We start from the raw sequence: 20,368 nt of genomic DNA, 5'->3' as shown, positions 1-20,368 counted from the left end.
TGAAGACTTTTGCTTTGTCTTCTTCAGTTCAACCGTTTAAGCAACTCCACAAGAGCACACACCGATTTCTCACCAAAAGTCAAAAACCTCAATTCAAAGGAAAAAAATCCGGTGAAACTGTTAAAGGTACCGTTCAAATTCCAGTAATTTTTGTCGTGATTTCTCAGCCTTATTGATATTAAAACACTGGTTGATCCAAACATAGATCTTTGAATATATTATCTTTTGTCTAAGTAAAACCCCTTCGATTGAATTTTAGGTATTCAGGGCTGAGATTGATAAGCACAAGCTATAGATCAAAGAGCTGTGACATACTTACCTGGGATCGGTGGGTACAATTGAAGAAGTCAATTCAAATGCCTGAAGAGGACTTGATTGACATAAAGTTCAGGTTGTACGATGGGTCCGATATCGGACCTTTCAGGTACTCATCGGCCGCCACGGTCGATATGCTCAAGCAAAGGATTGTGTCCGATTGGCCCAAAGGTCAGTGTCAGTTTAGCTCTCACAAATTTGTTTATCGTTATTTAGTTTTAATCTGATATTTTCAACTCAATAGGTCTTGGTAGTAGCAATTTTAGAGCCCTAAGCGCCGTTTGTATGAAAAGAATTTTCAGGTAGTGTGAAATGTTCCGAGCTGGCTGTTGGGTGATTTCATATTGACTACTTAATTTTCAGTCAGACACATTTCATCACCTGCTTAAGCATATTAAGTCTAACAAGACTTGGGAGTCTAATTTTAACGCGTACACGGATCGTATCCTTATTCCAGTTCATTGTTGTGAGAAATTCCACCATAAGGTGACTAGTAATGAAGTTTGCGGATTCTGTAAAATCTGTTTTGACATTTTAATGCTAGAAAGTGCATTCACTACTATCAGCGAAATGAAGACATGAAGAAAATTGTAGTAGGTCAAGTCCCATTTGTATCATTACAGTAAAACCAGTTTTTGGGGTATAGACTTACGAATGCATACATGATTAGGATTACTCTTGCTGTTGCTGATATAATAACCAGTATTGTTATCAGAGTTGCAGAAAGCTTTCATCTTCTTTTGTCTTCTGGGATTGGATGTGGGTTGATTAGGGTGTGAAGATTAAGGATACAAGCATTTCGTGAAATCTTTTATTCATACAGGCATACAGGCATGCAGCTCCTGGTTTAGCCTGAAACACATCTGATAAAGAGTAATATTTTTCTGGACTGCTACAGTCATTCAATTATCTTCATCATGAACATGCAAAGACTCATCTTTTGCCCCTGGCATGTCTCTGATAAAGATTAATAGTAAGGATCTGAATTTTGGTTCGTATTTGAAAATTGATTTCACCTGGTTTCATCACTAACGCTCATGCATCTGAGCTGACAGGCTCTGATTTTGAACTATACAAGTGATAGTGTGCGTTAGTTTTGTACCTTTCTTCCCTTTTAGAACTATAACACAAGTGCCCCCCCCCCCCCCAATTTATTTTATGAATTTCCCTGTTATTTTCTGTGTCAACCTTGCTTTAAAATTATAAAACAAGCGAGAGATTGCTTAGATGTTTAGAGCCAATTTATATTCAGTGTAGGCCATTTTGAAAGAAGTATTCAAAGGTGAAACGTGCCCTCAAGGCGCTAGGCTTGTAAAACGTATCAGGCAAATGGTCCTAGAAAGGCGCTCACCTAATTGAATCAAGGCACTAAAGTAAGAAACAATACAACGTGTAAACCAAAGTATGTTTATAAACGTAATTCGAAATAATTATGGTGTTAACTTGTAGTTTACTTTTCTAGCAAACTGGAAGTGGGACAGAACGTGGTTTTCCATGCAAACATGAAGGTCAAGCGTTATCTTAAATAATACTACCTTCGGTCTTTAATATAAGACCTCGTTTGAATAAAAGACCCCAATCCACTTTATCTCTCTTTTTTATATATTTTTTTCTAAGATAGTCGTTGTAATCACAGTAGTTTCAGTCAATATACTTGATTAGTAAGGATATTTTAGGAAAGACAATATCTATTTATTACAAATAACTAATTTAACTAGTTTCCTTAATATACTTAAATTAGTCAACTAGCTCTTATATTAAGGACCAGAGGTCATATTTTAAAGTGAGATTTCCTATCTTAACCTATTATAAAATGCTAGACTGGAGTATTCCAGGTGTGTTTTCTGGTTTATGGGCTTGGGCTGTTTCACATGAGTAAGGCACCAAAAGTTGCACGCCTTTCGCAAGAAAAAGGAGCAAAAGGCAAGTGCCTTTTGGCACAATGTCAAGGCCCAAGGTGACAGGTGCGGGATGTATTCACTTGAGCATCCTAGGCCTTAGGGCGAGTGCCTTTAACTGCACTGTTATGAAAATAATTCTTGAAGTTTGCAGGTCCATGATCTGAAGAAAAGTAAAACATCAACATATCAATATGCTGGTTTTGCATTAGATAAATAAACATTACATCTGAAACTCTTGGCCAAACTCTGAAAGGACATTTTTCCTTTCAAAGGCCCTCTTTTACTAATGTCATGTTCAAGTTATATTGCTTGTTATGGTCAATTCTTTACTTTCATGCATTCACAATGAGGTTCCTAGAAGACCCCTCTTTTTCTGTGCTCATCATTCTTATTTATTACTATTGTTACTGTGAATTTTTTGAGCTGTTATCAATGATAGAGTACATCATCGGTCGTCTCTAGACACCTTCTGGACTAATACAAATGGTGCTTTGTTCTTCTGCTAGATTCTTTCTTTTTCTGGCGTTCTTTCATTTGATTCTTTTAAATTTTCCCCTACTGTAGGTAAAACAATCGTCCCAAAGGCAGCAAATGAAGTAAAACTGATTAATTCTGGTAAAATCTTGGAAAACAACAAAACCGTTGGTCATTGTAAAGCACCATTTGGTGATGTTGCAGGGGGAGTTATAATAATGCATGTTGTTGTACAGCCATCTCTATCAAAAACTAAAGCTGGTAAATTTCGTACTAACTGAGTAACTTCTTTATATGAAGATAACTATACGTTTAATGGCTTTGAATTTTGCCTCCCAATCTAATTTCAAGGTCACCGCTGTTGTATATTTCATGGTTTCCAATCTAACTGGAGCTCAGTGGAGAGAAAGATGTTGCATGCTGGCAGTTTGATCTGCTTGCTGATACCATTTTACTTCAGTAGTTTCATTTCTGTTATTGATGCAACCATTGATTTATTTATTTATTTATTTTTCCCTGTCAAAGGGTAATCTGGGCAAAAGTGCCAAGGGCGACTCCTGTTAGACGATCAGAGGGGGAATCTAGCATGAAATAGACTAACATAAACCGTTAAAAAAATTGTGGAATTTTGTTTTCTCCTTTTCAATTAGACCTTCTGCACTCTAGTTCGAAGGTTAAGACACTTTCAGTTTAACATCAGAATTCCTGTTTTCGTGAGCAGAGAAGAAGATTGATGATTCACCCAAGAAGGTTATGTGCTCTTGTTCCATATTGTGAAGGCAGTTCCTTAAGTTGGAGGTGCTTATCTATAAAAATCAGTTAGCCGTAAACTACAGAAATCATTGTCTGGAGCCAAAACCATTTTACTTTCAGCATTCATGTGTAAAAGTCTACGTGCAGTTATGTATTCAAAGAGAACGTTTGTGTTGATTGTGACTTCCAAAAATTGCATTCTTTTATTACAAGTTTTAAAGGGTTGATAGTGGCCAGTTGATTTCATCTATGCGCGTCACGTTTTTATTTTAGCTCTTTTTTAATATGATAGTAATTTGTATGATATGATATGCCTCATAAATGCTGGACAGGTAGTATTTTTGTTATGCTTCATCGGTGGACAGGACCGTGTGTTCTATCGTCGACGGATCGAATTGCGTTTTGGTCAATTTTTGATTCCTCAAAGCTGACTTCTCAATTTAGACTTTTATGTTAAGACCTCTTAGGTTTTTAATTATGGTTCCTCTGTTAGATAAATTTTTATCAAATAATCAATATTATAAAACAGCATCTTATTTACAGGAATTTTCAGCATTTCTAAGTTTTAATCTAGTCAGCTCTTTTCAGGTTGTGTATTTTTTTATTTAAAAAGTTACAACCTTTTTCGCGCACCTCATTAGTATTTGTGTATTTTTTTTTTCAATTATTTGAATATTTTAGCACAAGTTTAAGTATTTAAGCATTCGGGAAAAAAACAAAAAAAATTGCAGACATTTTAGTGAAGTTAGTTTAATTAGAACCACATAAAGCTAGCTCAGATGGGAAGGGTGAGGTGAAATAAGTCAATAACCAAACTTCCACGAAGCAACGATTAAATTAAAAAATACAATTTTTTTTTAAAAATTAAGTTACGATATATTGCTAGCCATTTGGCTTTTTATGGGATTTTGCTCGAAATATGGTATCCCCACTTTTTTTTTTTAGTTTTAAAATTACGAGGTCTAGCGTGCAGTCCCATTAACCCGCAGGCCCCCCTCCCTTTCTGTTGGGAAAGACGTTAAAGCCTCAAGCTAACATCATCTTCGCGAAGTTTGAGGAATGTGCATTTAAGAAGGTTTGGATATAAGGAGAGGAGGCCATGTCCAATAATTCCCTCATCTCTGTGAGGTACACAGGTCGTTGAGCTCATTATAGGGCCTTTCAAATGATGATGCGACTCTTCCAACATTTAAATATGTTCTACCTGCTACCTGGTTGCTTCCCCTCATCCATATCACCCATGAACCAAGCCATTGATTTAGAATACACATCTAGACTCAACTCCGGTATAAATTTCTGAACAACAAAACAAAATAAACTATCGCATCTGTTCATAATTAATCGTAAAATGACATTAATTTTTGTTATGCTCTTGGCTTAATGATAATGATTAATGATAATAATGTTATTATCGAATCACTAATGATTTTTGTATGCCAAGATGCCTCTTACAAGTTGAAGAAGATATGATTGCCTCCATAATTCCCAAAGCCATAACTCCTATTGTTTCTTGGGTGGAATGGGCATCACTATCACTCACACATCACCTCTCCATCTCCAACATCCACATCATCATGTTTCTCGCTATGTTCAAAATTCCAACTCCCTCCCATTCTCTTATAAATTCAGCACCTTGTTTTCCTCCTTTGGAAGCTCTGAAGGCATATCACCGTTTTTTCTTCTTCTATCTTAACAAAGGCTTCAACCTCACTCGATGCGTTCATCAAAGCACCATTTTTTCATAAGTAGCTAGTTTAATAGTTTTACAAGTTCAGAAACGACCAACAAATCAAATTTAGAAAAAGCGTAAGAATCAAATTGAAATAAACAAGACAAGAATAACAAAAGACCAAAGAATGCATTTTAACATAATATAATCTAACGATGTAAAATAATTGAACCACCTGAAGATTTCAATTCCCACTCAGATGTTTAATGAATATTTAATTATATAATATGCCCACCTAATTATGATTGCCAACAAGATTAACTTGATGGAATCTAATAATTAAGGGACAGAATCATGATCTCAAATTAATAGACCATTTATCTAATCTTTGCCATCCAAAACGGGCCATGATGAGTTGTGACAACCAGCCACTCTCCCCGAACCAAGTGGCCCGAAAAAGACAAGGTTCCTAATTCCATACCATTACGCCATCATGAATGAAATTAGTACTAATATTTTTCATTAAAAAGAAAAAAAAATCACTTTCTTTTGATGCCCAGCCACAAGGGCCCTCAAGAGTTAATGAACAGTTTTTATGAGTGGAGAAGAGCCGATTTACTATAACAAACGTTGTGCGGAGCACGCCATGAATTTTTGCAGAGGGCAAAAACTTAATGCTGGTACAGTTCTATATTAATGAATGTACACGATAACCAAAAGAATAAGATGCCAAAAGGGACAAAAATAGGCAAACAGGTCAAACTGTTAGGGTTGGAAACTTTATCTCTTCACCTAGTCACTATCAAAAACAATTTTAAGCATTCCTCAAAAATCACAGTTCCAAGCTCACACAGCCTGCACATGAAAAAGCAATATGGCATATACCTATATCTATATATACATTTCAAAAATATGTGCCCCAAAAAACTAAAACTAATTGACAATGACAATGGCCTCTATTATTCATAAGGTCATTAGGCACAGACCACAGAAGAAACTGAGAGAGGATAGAGGAAGGTATTGGCATATTGGAAGGAGATAGTACCGCCATTCTTGAGGGCCTTCCCATCATTAACGAGACAGTCATTGTAGCGAAGGCGCTTGAACACCTTTGGGTTGATGAGACGAGCTGAGCTGAACCAGCCACAGTTGAGGTGAATACCAGCAATGTTACACCCACTGACGCACAGATTCATGATCTCAACGGTGTAGGTGGGAATACCACTAGGGAGAGGTGCTGTGGGGCCTTGGTGTATTACAATATCAGACTTGCTGCACTTGTCGCCCCACATTCGGTTCGGCTCCGCCGTAACAGTGGCTGCAGCATAAAGGAGGTCAACAAATAGAGGGAAAGAAAGAGGAACTTTGAAAATGGTAAAATTGGGCAGTAAATGACTGTGCTGCAAAAGTTGCACTGCTAGACAGCACATCCACATCGCATAGTATTACACGTAGGGATTAATCAGGAAGTCATACAACGACAAAACACTACTATTGAGGCTTTGTATCAAAACGGAAAGAAAGCAAACTAACAACTCAAAAGCAGGCCCCTCGCTTTCGAATTTCTTTGAATTCGGAAGTTTGCTTTTTTCTGTTACTTTCCAGTGGGGGAAAAACCAATTCAAACGCACTGTGCTGTATGATTTTTTGATCAAACACAACTAACTTTTTAGCCGAAAAGAATAGAAATACAAATTAACCAGTAGTGCATCCTCATAATTCAGCCGAACATTTCCACATGAATCCTAATAAGTACACTTGATTTAATTAGCCTCTCATATCTAATCAAACGCATAGCGATGGGGCAAGAAAAAAGTCCTCAGTGGAAGACTTTTGTTTTTTTCTGGTCGTCATCCCCAACGAAAGACGTGAGCAAGAAATTGGCCACCCTTTAATGAAATTCCAGAGCAAAACTCTGGCGTGACGACGTACTCGTACGTATCAGACAGAGTATGGTGTCGGACAGGCCGAGGCGTCATTTTCAGAAGCAAATTCCATATGTCTCCGCTGATACATGATCCCCTCATAACGCCTCATCTCATCCATTTCGGGGGTGAATAATCGAAAAGGGGAAAAAGTAAAACCCATTCACTCACCACGATGAATAAAGATAAACAGAGCCCTCATAAATGATGAATAAAGATAAACAAATCAATGAATCAATGAAATTGCATATATAAATTACCACGATGATGAAGAAGCTTGCGATGAGTAGGAAAGAGATCGTTGCTTTCTTCCTTGAAACCCATACTACCCGTCCAAGCATCCATATCTGTGATGGATATCATAATGATAAGAACAATAACTGAGGGAACAAGCAGCTAATGCGGATGTCACTCAACAACAACATGAGAATAGCCAAAAAAACAACGTTAACCAGGAATCTGTCTAATGGAATGTTTGCAGTATAGATCACCGGGAGCTTCAGAGAAGCATACTCACCTGCAAGAAAAAGAAGCACTCCAAAGAACGACAAGGGCAACGCTAAGAATATAACGATTAGTCTGATCGAACACGTTTCCATTAACGACATCAATACAGTAAACGAGTGTAGTTCTCAGTCGCCGCTTCCTCACAGGAAAACGCAACACGGTAAGGAGGTGAGTGAGACTCGAAAACCTAGAATACCATGGAAGCGAGAGCCAAGAGAGTAGTATCACAGATCTGCAGAAAATGACGATATATATAAAGTTCATTAAAAAAGACATCACATCATCTGAAAAATTGAAAGAGAGAAAGAAAAAAAAAATCAGTCAACGAATCGCCGTCGATTCTAAAAAGAAAGAGGCTCAGATTTGACTTGAACTGAACGTGGAAGCTGAGAGAGAGAGTCACTCACGGTCACGGGGCAAGGATGACAGGGAGACCTAAAAGGAAAAGGCAAGGCAACCGCAAGTTGGAGCCAAGAATGGCTAAAAATAAAAAGCATTCGGGAAGAAGCAGAAGCCAGCTAGCTCCAAAAAAGAACCCACACGATTAATGACTCTCAATCAAGTGGCCGTGAAAGGAAAATTCCCAGGGCGATAACATTCAACTTCGCTCATGCATTTCTCGGGAAAACCGTGGGGAAGGATAATGAAAAATTTCACGAAAATCGAAGGCTAGCTCACGCAGCAGGGAAAAATAGCAGCGGTGGTGGTGGTGGTAGAGAAGAAGAGTTCCTTGAGAAGCGGGAAAGTTGATTTTCCCGTGAGAGACGGAAAAATTTAGAGGATTATTTTCCAGGAAAGAGTATAGACTAGAGAGGTAGAGAGCATGGGAAATGTAAAAACGAAAAAACGGAGCTACGAGGGAGACGGCAAAATACGTGGATGGAAAAGGGAGGCATAAGAGCGATGCATGGCAGAGGCAAAAGGGGGGGTCGAAGCGACAAAGATGGCAGAGACAGAAATGACAAATCACACAGAATAGTGAAAAAGCCGATACCACTCCGCCATTGTATTAATGAGACGCCAACCTACATCAACTATTGTACTAGCCATCTGATCCACAGAGAAACAGACACAGAGAGAGAGAGAGAGAGAGAGAGATCGCACCTTTGAATACGGATGGACGTTACGAGTGCTCGCTCCGACCTGCAACAAACGGTGAGAGTCTGAGAGAAAGAAAGAGGTGGGGGAGCAGCGAAGGCATGTAGGGGCGGTGGTGGCCTGAACTGGCGGGTTTCTGCTTTATTAGTGCTGAGCGCGTAGAGTTGAGTTTAATTAAGGTCATGTGATTAATTATGTTCCCTCCAGTAATTGTAACTACATTTTAAGTTTAACGTCACATCTCCATTGGCTGGATAATTATTTCAACAAATTAATTTCGGTAAATAAAATTGCTCATAATATGAAAATGTACGAACCGAGTTTAACTGCATGTTCATGCATGTAAGCATCCTTTGCTGCGTAATATAAAAAATAAGATTAAAATGTTTCACTGAATTATTTAATTTTAACAATTACGATGTATCATTAGTATATCTATTAAGCAACAAGTTAAATAAATTAGCTTAAAAAAACATATATTCCTCTGTTTGTTAGTATAAGACTTAATTAACTAATTTGAGTAGCATAATAATATTAATTAAATTAGTTAATATGATATATTTTTTCTGAAACACCCTGATATGTTTTTTGATTTATTTTTCTCTCCTCTATTTGATTATTGTTAGGAAAATATTAATACGGTTAATTTAAAAAAATAATAAATATATGAAATAAATCTTATATATAAGATCAATATTAATTTTATAAATAAGTCTTACATCAAGGACAAGAAGAATAATAAATATAAAATATAAAATAAATCACTGCATTACATTTATCACTAAAATTAGTTTCTTAACTACTAAAACTTCTGTATGAGAGGAGCATGAAAATAATTTAAAAAAATGGTTCATTGAGCATAAATATTTTCTATATTTAATGAATATGAGTTGGGTATCGAATGTATAGTATTGCTGCCAGTGGCTGGTGATCGTCGGTGTAGATTTTATTGGGAATGTGCATTTGACTTCTGATTTTTTAATTCTAATGACAATAATGAGGTTGTTAGAAATCTAATTTATTAGGGGAAAAAATGAGTAATTTACGAGGAGTAAAACTGCTAGGATACAACAAGGGTGAGGAGGGCAAGAACGCACGTGGAGATGGTAAGGGGGTGATTGGCATTATGATGGTTAATGATTACATGGCGACATGGCATCCCTTCCTGTGCTTTGTGAGGTGCTTGGTCGATCCCCACGCGCTCCTTCAGGCGCCCATATCCTACTTCATTCTGCCACTCTAGATTCACTCGCATATGGTACCTACCTATATATTACCTCCACTAATGATTATAACAGTCTGTAAATAAAATTTGATAATTAAAAACGGATGTAGTTCTCCTTCTACCCATATTTTTATATGCACGTGTCCCTCTCTAAAACATATACCTTGATAGTATTAATAGATCATGTTTTGTGAGTGTTAAATTTTTTAATGGTGCTAATAGATAAAATTATTATAATTTTACACATTCTGAATGAATTTTTAATTAACAAGATTTTTAAATATGCAGTACTCTTTGAGTAAAAAATTTTAGAATAAATTTACATATTACTTCATTTGATTACCGAAAAGTATTGAATGAGCAGCATGCAATATAATAAATTTTGATAAAAAATCTGCAGTATGCTAAAAAGCAAATGCTGGGTATTTTAAAATGGGCTTCAAACTAGGCTTTTCTACTACTGGGTTTAATCGGACAGTTCAAACTGGGCTGGAAGAGAGGCCTCAGAAGTTTTAACTTCCTGGGCCATAGTTATCAACCCAATCACAATGCAGGAAAATGAGAATCAACCTCATCAAACCTTAGTATCTTAAATAAAATTATCTTTAATCAAAAAATATTTATGTCTAGTAAAAAAATAAAAAAAGAAGATGCGATGATTTCTCCTTCAGTTCAACTCCTATCAAGCATCTTTATAAAATATTCTTATATAATATTGAATTATATATTAATTTATAAGTTCGATAAATTAGTTTAAAAAATGATAAATATAAAAAAGTAGATCTATACTTGCAAAAAAAAAGAGAATATATTCAAATTCAAACCTCAACTAATTTATATATCAAAGACTGAGACGATATTTAAGAAGGTATAACACCATCCAATCCTCCGTTAACATAAACATTTGGTGGAAGAATCAATTTGTTTAGAACACGTTAAATGATAATATTCATGTTTATGACGAGAAAAAAGGTAATTATAATAGTTTTGAGCTTAAACGTTGTTGAATGCAAGTTTAAAAAGAAAATTCCTAAGACTTCATTTGGTAAACTTGCAAAACAGAAACGAATCGTAATAAAATATCCATTATTTAAATCACGAAGCATGCGTTGATAAGCACGAACTAGTATTGATTTGGCTACGCTGTTAAAAAAGTCCAACTTATTTTAGATTTTACGATTCTAATTATAAAAGCTACTTGACTAAATCGAGAAGACTAATAAAATAAGTTAAGTCAGTTATCTGTAATAGACAGGTGCTGTCTTTCCTAAAATATCACTATTAACCAAGTGTATTGGTTAAAATTACCAAATGACTATTTTGAAAAAATATATATAAATACAAGAAATAAAATGGATTGGAGTCTCATATAAAATAAAAATCAAACGAGATCTTATATTAAGAACAAGAGTATATATATTACCCTTCCAATCCTAAATATAAAACCCTTTTATACTATAAGAAAAATCCTATATTTAGAGTCGGAGGAATATATTTAGGAGCGGAGGAGTATATGAAACATGTTTGATTATAAGTGAAAGTATTCAAAACGCATGTGAATATTTTTCTTCTCACAAACATCCAGTCCACATAATAGGATTTTTCTTTGGTTGGAAAACTGCAAATTTTGAGAGCAAATAGTATTACTGATACGATTTACTCACGAAGGCGGCGGAAAAGACAATGTGTCCGGAAATTTCTGTTAAATGCGGCATTCTTGCGATAAATTTCGTGCCCAAACATAGAAAGAAATCTAGCCTTTTCATGCCTGCAAAGTTTACTATTTATGGCAAAATTTTATAACTTGTAATAATTAAATACGAAGATTTTTGAGGACGCCCTCTGAAGAAAAACAATTTCACACGTGGAAGAACGGCATTGGTTGAAAAAATAGTACAAGACAGACGACCGGGGTTGAACTTCACAGCGTGACGTAGCTGGGTTTAGGTGTGTATATGGTAGTCTGAGATGGACTGCTCATCCACCCGCCGATAAAGAAATCGAAGGAATCTGACATTTTCAAATCCTGCTGCTTCTCCTTCTTCAATAATCCACCATCGCTCACGTTAATTTTCAGAGTAGTTGGAAACCCTTTAACTCTGTTTCTTCAAAGCCAATATTCGCCTTCTTGTTCTGCCAAATCTGTCTCTCTCGTTGCTGCTGAGAAGATCCCATATTCCTTTTCTTCGAGCGGAGCCTCAAAGCCCAAACGCTAAGAAATCTCCCACAACTACTTTGCCCTGTGACGTCTTAACTTTCGTCCTCTTCTTCTGCTGACTAAAATTGACTTCCTTTCGTTCTTTTACTCGTCTATCACAGCTATATTTTTGTGACCAGCTTTCCTCTTCTTCCGTGTCTATCAGTGAGATTCCTCGAATTAAAACTTCCTGGGGAATCAAAAATTCAAAATGAATAGTAGGAAATGGGGTTTCGTTGGGCTTCTTTGTGTTGCTTTCCTCTGTACAAGTGGTGCTGTCGAGCGAGGTCGAAATCAACCTACTGAAAGAATTTCAGGTGCAATCCCTGTCATTGACCCACTTCGTTTTTCGATTTATTTAATCTCCGAGTTCTTTTTTAATTTCGGAAGTTTTGTTATCTTCCTTTGATTTGGGGCTGTTGATTACAGTCGAGTTCATTTTGGTCATGATTGGATCCTTCATAGTTGTGGCGCTCTCCTGGGTTCTTCTGACGTGTATTCAATTAAGATCTACTTTAGATTAAGGTTCACTCGGATATCTATATAAGCTGTTGACTTTCTTTTTGGTTTTTGCCAAATTTATGCGTACTGGTCTCGATATAGATCTTTTGTTCCCTAGCATCTTGTGAAACACCATAGTCCTAAAATCACATTTTGAAGTTGCTACCGTGCTAGTTAGATCACACATTGAATTATTTGTTGGTTTGATATGGGCGGGCGCGGCTCCAACACTGAGTATGAACCGCTTTAGGGATTGACGTTCTGAAGCTGCTCCAGTTGCAATGGATAATAGATGATATAGAAGCCGTTATCGGTCCCGTCAATTGATTTTTTTTAAGAAAAAAATGGAATTAATAGAGTGGCTCTATCTGCTGTTATTGGGTCAGCTAATTGTTTGCAATATCAACACAGGTTCTTGTGGACAATTTTCACTAGGATAGGGATATGCAGGCTGATAGGAGGTAGTAAAGCGTTCTGTTTACTTAGTGATCTCATGCCAGCCAAAATCATGCCCTTTTTTTGTATCAAAGAAAAATGTATTACTTTGGTATATGGAGTCAGAGGTTTATTCGGACACACCTATATACTGGGGCACTATATATCACCCAGGTAAAGATGAGTGAAGTCAAAGTTAAATGCTCTAATTAATCCGATATATCTGAAGGTGGCTCTGTTATATTGCTGTGGAAGTGAGACATGAGTTCAAATATCGGTAGTCCATTAAATTTGATTTGGTGTTTGTTGTTAATTTTGATAATTATGGGTCTACCTGCACAGGTATGCCTGGTTGCTTGAAATTTTAATTTCAGGTCATTGATAAGCTGGCTTCTCTGCAACTTCTCAAAGCCTTTCATAATGAAACTCATTATAGTGATAAGCTTGACACATACAGATCTGCTAAACTTCAGTGTGATCTGAACTACTTCAGAATCAATGTTATATTTAATCTGTATAAGCGAGACTAATCATCAGTGTTTATATTATGGATGAACAATTGCAGGTAGTGCTGGTGATGTACTAGAAGACGATCCAGTGGGAAGGTTGAAGGTTTTTGTTTATGAACTCCCTAGCAAATATAATAAGAAAATTCTGCAAAAGGATCCAAGATGCCTCACTCATATGTTTGCAGCTGAAATCTTTATGCATAGATTTCTCTTATCTAGTCCTGTTCGAACCCTTAATCCTGAAGAAGCTGATTGGTTTTACACCCCAGTATACACCACCTGTGATTTGACACCTAATGGACTTCCTTTACCTTTTAAATCACCGAGAATGATGAGAAGTGCTATACAGCTTATTTCTTCAAACTGGCCTTATTGGAATCGGACAGAAGGGGCGGATCATTTCTTTGTGGTTCCTCATGACTTTGGTGCATGTTTCCATTATCAAGTATGAAAATTTAGTACATCATTTTATAAGTTTTTTTAAAAAGAATATTTTGTGCGCAAATAAAGTAATATTTTTCAAGTATATCAGATTACTTTGTTGGTATTATACATGAAAGTATATATTTTTGTTATATTGTTTTGTTCCAGGAAGAGAAGGCGATTGAAAGAGGAATTCTGCCATTGCTGCAGCGTGCTACCTTGGTTCAGACATTTGGACAGAGGAATCATGTCTGCCTAAAAGAGGGCTCAATCACCATTCCTCCATATGCTCCACCTCAGAAAATGCACACCCATTTAATTCCTGAAAAAACTCCTAGATCCATTTTTGTTTACTTTCGAGGATTGTTTTATGATGTTGGAAATGACCCTGAAGGCGGCTACTATGCAAGGTAGGTCTTATATTTCAATACATATGTGCCAAAGAATGTAGTGGCATCCTATGATCGAAAATGCTATTAGAATTTAATTGATGTGTTTAGTTATTATGATTGAATTATTAAAACTAGTAAATCAAATTGGAACTTAGTCCTTTGGTGATCAAAAGTTGACTTTTGAGATTACGTGCAGAAATCAACGAAAAATATGCTTCAAAGTCTGGTGCTATGCATGCATGTTTTTGTAATGTAAAGCAAACACAACTACAGATAATTTTATCAGTCAAGGTGATTGTATCTTGTAAATTTACAGAGGTGCAAGAGCAGCAGTGTGGGAGAATTTTAAGGACAACCCACTTTTTGACATTTCTACTGAGCATCCAACTACATATTACGAGGACATGCAACGCGCTGTCTTTTGTCTGTGTCCACTTGGCTGGGCCCCTTGGAGTCCTAGATTGGTTGAAGCTGTGATATTTGGTTGCATCCCTGTTATCATTGCTGATGATATTGTCCTACCATTTGCTGACGCAATCCCATGGGAAGAGATTGGTGTATTTGTTGACGAAGAGGATGTCCCTAAGTTGGACACTATACTCACATCTATCCCACCAGAAGTAATATTAAGGAAGCAGAGGTTGCTTGCAAACCCTTCCATGAAGCAAGCTATGCTATTCCCTCAGCCTGCGCAACCAGGAGATGCTTTCCATCAAGTTCTAAACGGGCTTGCACGTAAATTGCCACACGACAAGAGTATATACTTGAAACCAGGGGAAAAGATTTTGAATTGGACTGCTGGCCCTGTGGGTGACCTGAAACCTTGGTAGAGGTTATAACAGTTTTTCTTTGAGGCAATTAGGATTCTTTATGTTGCTTGGTCAAATCCTCCAAGTGTTCATAGGGGTTGGTTGTAATTCAGATGCTGGGTTCAATTTTCATTGTAAATTTTGATAATTTTTCCAGACAATATATTAGATATGTTGTCCATTTGCAGCTATGATGGAGTTTTCTTTTGTTGTTATGCCTCTCTTTTAATAATTCTTTCATTGTACGTTTCTTGATCCTCTGTGCATGAAAGGAACGTGTAAAGTTCATGTGTTTTCAATCACCTCTCAACTAGGGGTGTTGATTCTTTAAAAAGCTCGAGATTAGCTGGTGGTATAATTTCTGGTTGTTCTGGAACCAGAGCGTGTCCGGTAAGGTAGTTTCAAAGCTAATAATGCTTACTCATAGCATATGTCCTTCTCCCGTATAATTATTTTATACTAACAACTGGTGGTTCATTTCTAATTGATCGTGTGTTGACCATCATGCCCACCACCGCCTCCAACAACCGCCTATTTTCCCCCCAATTTTTGACATCGTTAGATAATTTACATTTCTCAATAAACAAATGCAGTGAAACACAAAATTTGGCAGTGGACATTATTGTACGTTGTGGGGGTATGAAAGCCACGCTTTTTTCATGGAGGCTGCAGACACAACATGGCGATGAAACTTATACGCCTATCTTCCACCATTTTGTGTGTCGCACCACTTTCCATTGTCATTGACCAATCTTGAGAAGCAGTAATTGGTGGGAACTGAAAGAGCAAAGAAAAACACAGCACCACCAGACCCCCTTCTCCATCATCCCCTTGGCCCCATGCCGGTCCTCCCCAATCCTTTTGCTCCCAATCCACTTATAACCATCACCGTACTTCAACAGCACTCATAATTTCCGTAGGCCTCACTCCCAATCAAGCCTATATATCTGTCCGCATTGCGGACTCGCTTTATATTTTCCCCCCAACGTTCCTAGTTTACAACTTTAAATATATTAGTATGGTATAATGTTAAACCTCCCATCGTGAAGTTGCCTGATAGATGCTTCTACCCTCTTTATTTTTGGTAAATAACCGGTCATCCCTTTCTCTTCTAACACCACGAAACTATAAAGCAACCTCAGTTTTGCCAATAAATGCATAAGCAGAGAGAAAGCAGATAATGCAACCACGCAAATAGCTTCAAGGAACCTATATAAATCTTTACATGAATGTGCTAGAAAAACTCATGCAATGTTTGACCGATCGAGAGAACAGCGACCTATTTATTGGCTGTTGCTTATAATATCGAACTACACTATTGACAGTAAGATACTACTGATGACTGAAGACCTACGAAAATGGGTGTTGCGGCCGTGTAAAATAAAGCAATTACACATTTTGCATGAAAGGCACCATCTGGGGCTATTCCACAATGATTTAAGGTCATTTTCTTTTCAATGCTCTCAATTTCCTAACTCTGCAGCCTTTGGAGCTTCGCAATAGCTTCATCCCCAGTTGGGGAAAGCGGCTGCTTCCTCTTAAAAAGATCCTGAAACAAGATAAATTCATGATGAATTTTTCTCTTCATTCTTGCAAGATAAATGAACCCTCTATTCTTCTCTCCATGGATGGTGGAGGGGGGAAGTTCAAGGGAGAAAACATATCGTTGAAACTGGAGGTTGGTGCGGGCTTGAACTCATAAGGTCCTTCCTTCGGCCCCCAAACCTGCAATCAGGCACAAAAATAAATAATGTTGAATCTTTTTCCCTCAGATAAATGCCTATTTACAAGTAGCCATTCCTGTGACCCATTTCGACAAACTAGCTAAAAAAAAAATGCAGAATTAGGTACAAAACTAACTTGATTTCCATTGTCATCATAACCCCTATCCCAGGTTTGTATCTCCTTATTTTTCATGACTGTGAGTTCGGTAGTACAGTAGGATGCTCCATTCTGCAACAAAAAGGACAAGATATTATACAGAATTAGAATAGAATAATCCCCTCCAAAGGAAAGGGAGTTTGAATCTTGAGAACAAAAGGATAGAAAACCAATTGAGAGAAAAAAGACAAGCAAAAAAATTCAAAATCCAAGTTCAACAAAGCTGGCACATTACCAAGGATTTTTAACTTTATATTCTATATTGATGATATTAAATCCACGTTCAACAAACCATCATGAGACCATCTTGGACAAAGAAAAGCAGCACATAAGACTCGGGATGGGGAGGGGATGATTTCTATAAGGCAATAGTTTAACTACAAATTACCCATGAATTAGGAAACCCGCCAGGAGGGGTTGAACCTTCATATAAGCAGCGTTTTCCACGCGGACAGCGCTTCAGATGTATTGTTGTCAAATGCTCTGCAATGTCCTGCAAACCACGGCACACTTACTCAGAAAACAACCATGCTCAATTGCTTATACAGTTTAAAGATACCATCCACATTTAAAATCACTTCCATAACATACTTGATACTTATTTTTATTTTATAATTTAAATTCTAGGATTTTTTTTTAAAATCTTTTGACAGTATATCATATCTCGTAAATTTTTTTTTCTTTTTATTGATATAGACTGTATTGCTGAAAATCAGATAAAACTAGCTAAGGTTCAGAAAAATTTATATAGCCTTATGCCCTTAAACTGTATCCTCTTATAGACATGATTGAATACTTACCCCAATGACTTCTTCTTGCTGTGGACGCTGATCCTTTGGGCGATCACAAAAGTTCTTGTACTCCTCCATGTCTCTAATGGCATATGTACTTAACTACAGAAAATCGAAGCTAGCAGTCAGGCACTAATTCAAAATAACATATAATGTCCATTAATCAGTAACAGGAATGAGAGAACAGTAATCTTCTAAAGATGAGGTATGCAGCTTCCTCTATCAGAAGTTCAACAAAACCTAGTTACATCTTAGACCACTTACTTTTGGTTGCCATAGAAATCAGAAACAAATTCAAAAGTCCAAAAAGTTCAGAGGAGATGCATTCCTCAAGGTAAGGGAGCATAAATGGTCCAAAGAAGGGAGGAGGGAAGAAAGGCATGAGAACACATACTCTTCAAATATTTATTCCATAGAAAAATAAAGAGTCGTTCCCTTTAAAGAAGTCCTCCTTGTTATTTTATGAAGTTAGAGATGTTAGAAAGCAAAGATAGCATAAATTACATAATCTAAATCACAATTCTCAACCATGACGCAGCAAAATTTAACTAAATTTCACAGAATAAACTCCTCATAATTATTAAATGAGAGGGAGAGAGCACCGTATAACCATATAATAGCAGCCATACCAAGTTCCATGCATAAATGCAAATAGCTAAAAGAACCACAAAAAGGACATCATAAAACTGGTCGCACACAACCTCAACATCGCATTTCAACTCTTTTGGACAAGGTTTCACCATTAAAAACCTCTGCATGAAGATGATAGAAGATAATTTAGACCATGCATCATCAGAAAAACCAAAATAGTAAGGTGCGTGTGGCAAAATTCCCAGAAAGTCAACATTGTGGAGTAGTCTTGCGCATGTTCAGGTTTTCTTTTCTTTTTCTTTTTCCCACCTTTTCTGGGCCACCGGTTCATGTTCAGATTTTGAGTATTAAGAAACATACGAAATAAATTTGAACATCAATTCTCACAACTCACAAGACATGTGTACTACCTGTCGAAAGGGCTTTTGTGGAGTCCTCCAAAATGCCTATCAGCACAAAGAAAAAATATTCATGAGCAACTTATGAGATTGAGATCTACAAGACGGAAAAATTATTCACAATGAAGATGCTAGTATACTCGTATTATATTCACCTGTTCAAAATACAGGACATTTGAACCATTCACTAGATCTGCCGCAGGGCACGTGAGCATTCTGCGAAAATTATAGATAAAAATGATGCATTTATGAGTGGCTTCCCTCTCCAAAAACAAATGAAGAAAATAAATTCGGTCATCACTCCCTCCCTTTTCCCCTTCTCAAACTGAAAAATTTCCAGAGGGAATCGTTAAGAAATTATGGTTCCAGGCAATGCAACTTCGAAAACGGTGAAATGTATAGGCATTAGGTACTGATACTAATTATAATCTGAACGTCTGGGAATAAAATAGGCAAAACAGAAGCTGCTATAGTACAGATAATGGTAACAGTGCCAATCAGAAACTGAAAAGAATGAATTAACATACCTAATATTGAAATAATTATCCGGGTCTCTGGAGGCTTGCTCTTTTGAATACTACACACCGAAAAGTTTTGAAGAATTAAGCACAAACATAGAGAAAAGGATCATCTAGCACACACATATACACGCACAACAAGCAACAAGGAGCAGTAAAGAATGCAAATATGAGTAGACGATTCACCTTTTCGCCGGCGAGGGACTGAGAGACAATACGAGCATGGTCCCAACGTGTGGTAGACTTACTTAGTCGCTTCACCAGAAGTGCACCTCCAAGGAGTACTAGAGTCTTCACCACCAGCCCCCGAGCACGGTTCCATCCATTGGAATCGTTCGAATCCGACTCCTTACCCATGTAAACTGTTTACTATACAAATAATAATCCGCGAAACTGAGGAATCATCTAAATCCAGCCATTCTTAAGACATCAATCATCGTACAAAAAGAATCTAGAAACTTTGCAGGTGAAGCAGAAGACGGTTTAAGAAGAAAACAAAAGGAACTCGTCAAATTAAAGTTACAGGAGTAGACACATAAGGGGGAAATGGCAGCCTAGCTGCTGCGACAATCTTCATTGGCCTGAGAAAGGCTCATCATCATCATCATCCCGAGATAGAGGCACAGACCTCAACTTTTTGTGAGATCACTCCCCCGCCGTCAATTGGGTTAACCAGCATTAGTCTGAAATAAAATCAACAAAATTTATTACGAATGTAAGACGTGTATTTTACTCATCAGCGCGGCAGGATTCTGATTTATTCAGCTATAATTTTTGCAATTTTAACGTTTTACTTATTTATTTTTTTGATGAAGTACTTATTTATTTTTTTGCATGTCACCATAATTAAATAAACAGCGTTCTACTTATTGAAAATATAAGAAGAAATAAAAGAGAAGAAAACATACCACTTAGATAAAATTTCATTTATTTAGAATATGATATATTTTCATTATGATTTTAATACGCCTTGTATTATAAGAATCAATAAATTAATAAATTTGCAAGATATGTAATTAAAGATTTTAATCTATATAGTTAACTTATATAATTTTC

The 20,368-nt window shown here is 36.8% G+C and overlaps 4 protein-coding genes across 6 annotated transcripts; 2 read left to right on the top strand and 2 right to left on the bottom strand.

Annotated features, from left to right (window-relative positions):
• Positions 1–10: 10 nt before the first annotated feature.
• LOC114724088 (membrane-anchored ubiquitin-fold protein 3) lies at positions 11–3,689 on the top strand. The gene is made up of 4 exons (XM_028910371.1): positions 11–126; positions 260–486; positions 2,781–2,951; positions 3,412–3,689. The coding sequence occupies exons 2-4, from the start codon at positions 357–359 to the stop codon at positions 3,465–3,467; spliced, it is 357 nt and encodes a 118-aa protein (XP_028766204.1). The 5' UTR covers positions 11–126; positions 260–356; the 3' UTR covers positions 3,468–3,689.
• A 2,068-nt stretch (positions 3,690–5,757) lies between these two features.
• LOC114724087 (TPD1 protein homolog 1-like) lies at positions 5,758–8,763 on the bottom strand. Of its 3 annotated transcripts, none has more exons than XM_028910368.1 (4): positions 8,649–8,763; positions 7,555–7,776; positions 7,298–7,384; positions 5,758–6,430 (listed from the first exon to the last, which is right to left on the bottom strand). In XM_028910368.1, exons 2-4 carry the CDS (start codon positions 7,643–7,645, stop codon positions 6,087–6,089), a joined length of 522 nt encoding a protein of 173 aa, XP_028766201.1. In that variant the 5' UTR covers positions 7,646–7,776; positions 8,649–8,763; the 3' UTR covers positions 5,758–6,086. The 3 variants fall into 3 exon arrangements, with proteins under 3 accessions (XP_028766201.1, XP_028766202.1, XP_028766203.1); XM_028910369.1 differs by lacking the exon at positions 8,649–8,763 and adding an exon at positions 8,539–8,569; XM_028910370.1 differs by lacking the exon at positions 8,649–8,763 and adding an exon at positions 7,952–7,972.
• Positions 8,764–12,059: 3,296 nt separating this feature from the next.
• On the top strand, positions 12,060–15,365 carry LOC114724039 (probable beta-1,4-xylosyltransferase IRX10L). Its single transcript, XM_028910311.1, has 4 exons — positions 12,060–12,381; positions 13,566–13,954; positions 14,101–14,342; positions 14,641–15,365. The coding sequence occupies exons 1-4, from the start codon at positions 12,276–12,278 to the stop codon at positions 15,152–15,154; spliced, it is 1,251 nt and encodes a 416-aa protein (XP_028766144.1). The 5' UTR covers positions 12,060–12,275; the 3' UTR covers positions 15,155–15,365.
• A 946-nt stretch (positions 15,366–16,311) lies between these two features.
• LOC114724069 (chromophore lyase CRL, chloroplastic-like) lies at positions 16,312–19,982 on the bottom strand. The gene is made up of 9 exons (XM_028910338.1): positions 19,499–19,982; positions 19,322–19,371; positions 18,950–19,010; positions 18,807–18,842; positions 18,507–18,557; positions 17,815–17,907; positions 17,403–17,507; positions 16,994–17,086; positions 16,312–16,858 (listed from the first exon to the last, which is right to left on the bottom strand). The coding sequence occupies exons 1-9, from the start codon at positions 19,667–19,669 to the stop codon at positions 16,718–16,720; spliced, it is 801 nt and encodes a 266-aa protein (XP_028766171.1). The 5' UTR covers positions 19,670–19,982; the 3' UTR covers positions 16,312–16,717.
• Positions 19,983–20,368: the final 386 nt, after the last annotated feature.

The sequence above is a fragment of the Neltuma alba genome, unplaced genomic scaffold (genome assembly GCF_004799145.2).
Source record: "Neltuma alba isolate B1F8T4 unplaced genomic scaffold, ASM479914v2 tig00012167_pilon, whole genome shotgun sequence".
NCBI lineage: Eukaryota > Viridiplantae > Streptophyta > Magnoliopsida > Fabales > Fabaceae > Neltuma > Neltuma alba.
This window is presented reverse-complemented; position numbering and strand designations above follow the sequence as displayed.

Coding starts and splice junctions, on each gene's coding strand:
- LOC114724088 (XM_028910371.1), top strand. CDS start 357: ATGCCTGAAGAGGACTTGATTGACATAAAGTTCAGGTTGTACGATGGG. Junction 487..2,780: donor TGTGTCCGATTGGCCCAAAG/GTCAGTGTCAGT, acceptor CCCCTACTGTAG/GTAAAACAATCGTCCCAAAG. Junction 2,952..3,411: donor TCTATCAAAAACTAAAGCTG/GTAAATTTCGTA, acceptor TTTCGTGAGCAG/AGAAGAAGATTGATGATTCA.
- LOC114724087 (XM_028910368.1), bottom strand. CDS start 7,645: ATGTCGTTAATGGAAACGTGTTCGATCAGACTAATCGTTATATTCTTA. Junction 7,385..7,554: donor AGTGCTTCTTTTTCTTGCAG/GTGAGTATGCTT, acceptor TATCCATCACAG/ATATGGATGCTTGGACGGGT. Junction 6,431..7,297: donor CAAGCTTCTTCATCATCGTG/GTAATTTATATA, acceptor TTTATGCTGCAG/CCACTGTTACGGCGGAGCCG.
- LOC114724039 (XM_028910311.1), top strand. CDS start 12,276: ATGAATAGTAGGAAATGGGGTTTCGTTGGGCTTCTTTGTGTTGCTTTC. Junction 13,955..14,100: donor GTGCATGTTTCCATTATCAA/GTATGAAAATTT, acceptor GTTTTGTTCCAG/GAAGAGAAGGCGATTGAAAG. Junction 14,343..14,640: donor GAAGGCGGCTACTATGCAAG/GTAGGTCTTATA, acceptor GTAAATTTACAG/AGGTGCAAGAGCAGCAGTGT.
- LOC114724069 (XM_028910338.1), bottom strand. CDS start 19,669: ATGGGTAAGGAGTCGGATTCGAACGATTCCAATGGATGGAACCGTGCT. Junction 18,843..18,949: donor ATGTCCTGTATTTTGAACAG/GTGAATATAATA, acceptor TTGTGCTGATAG/GCATTTTGGAGGACTCCACA. Junction 17,508..17,814: donor AGCAAGAAGAAGTCATTGGG/GTAAGTATTCAA, acceptor CGTGGTTTGCAG/GACATTGCAGAGCATTTGAC.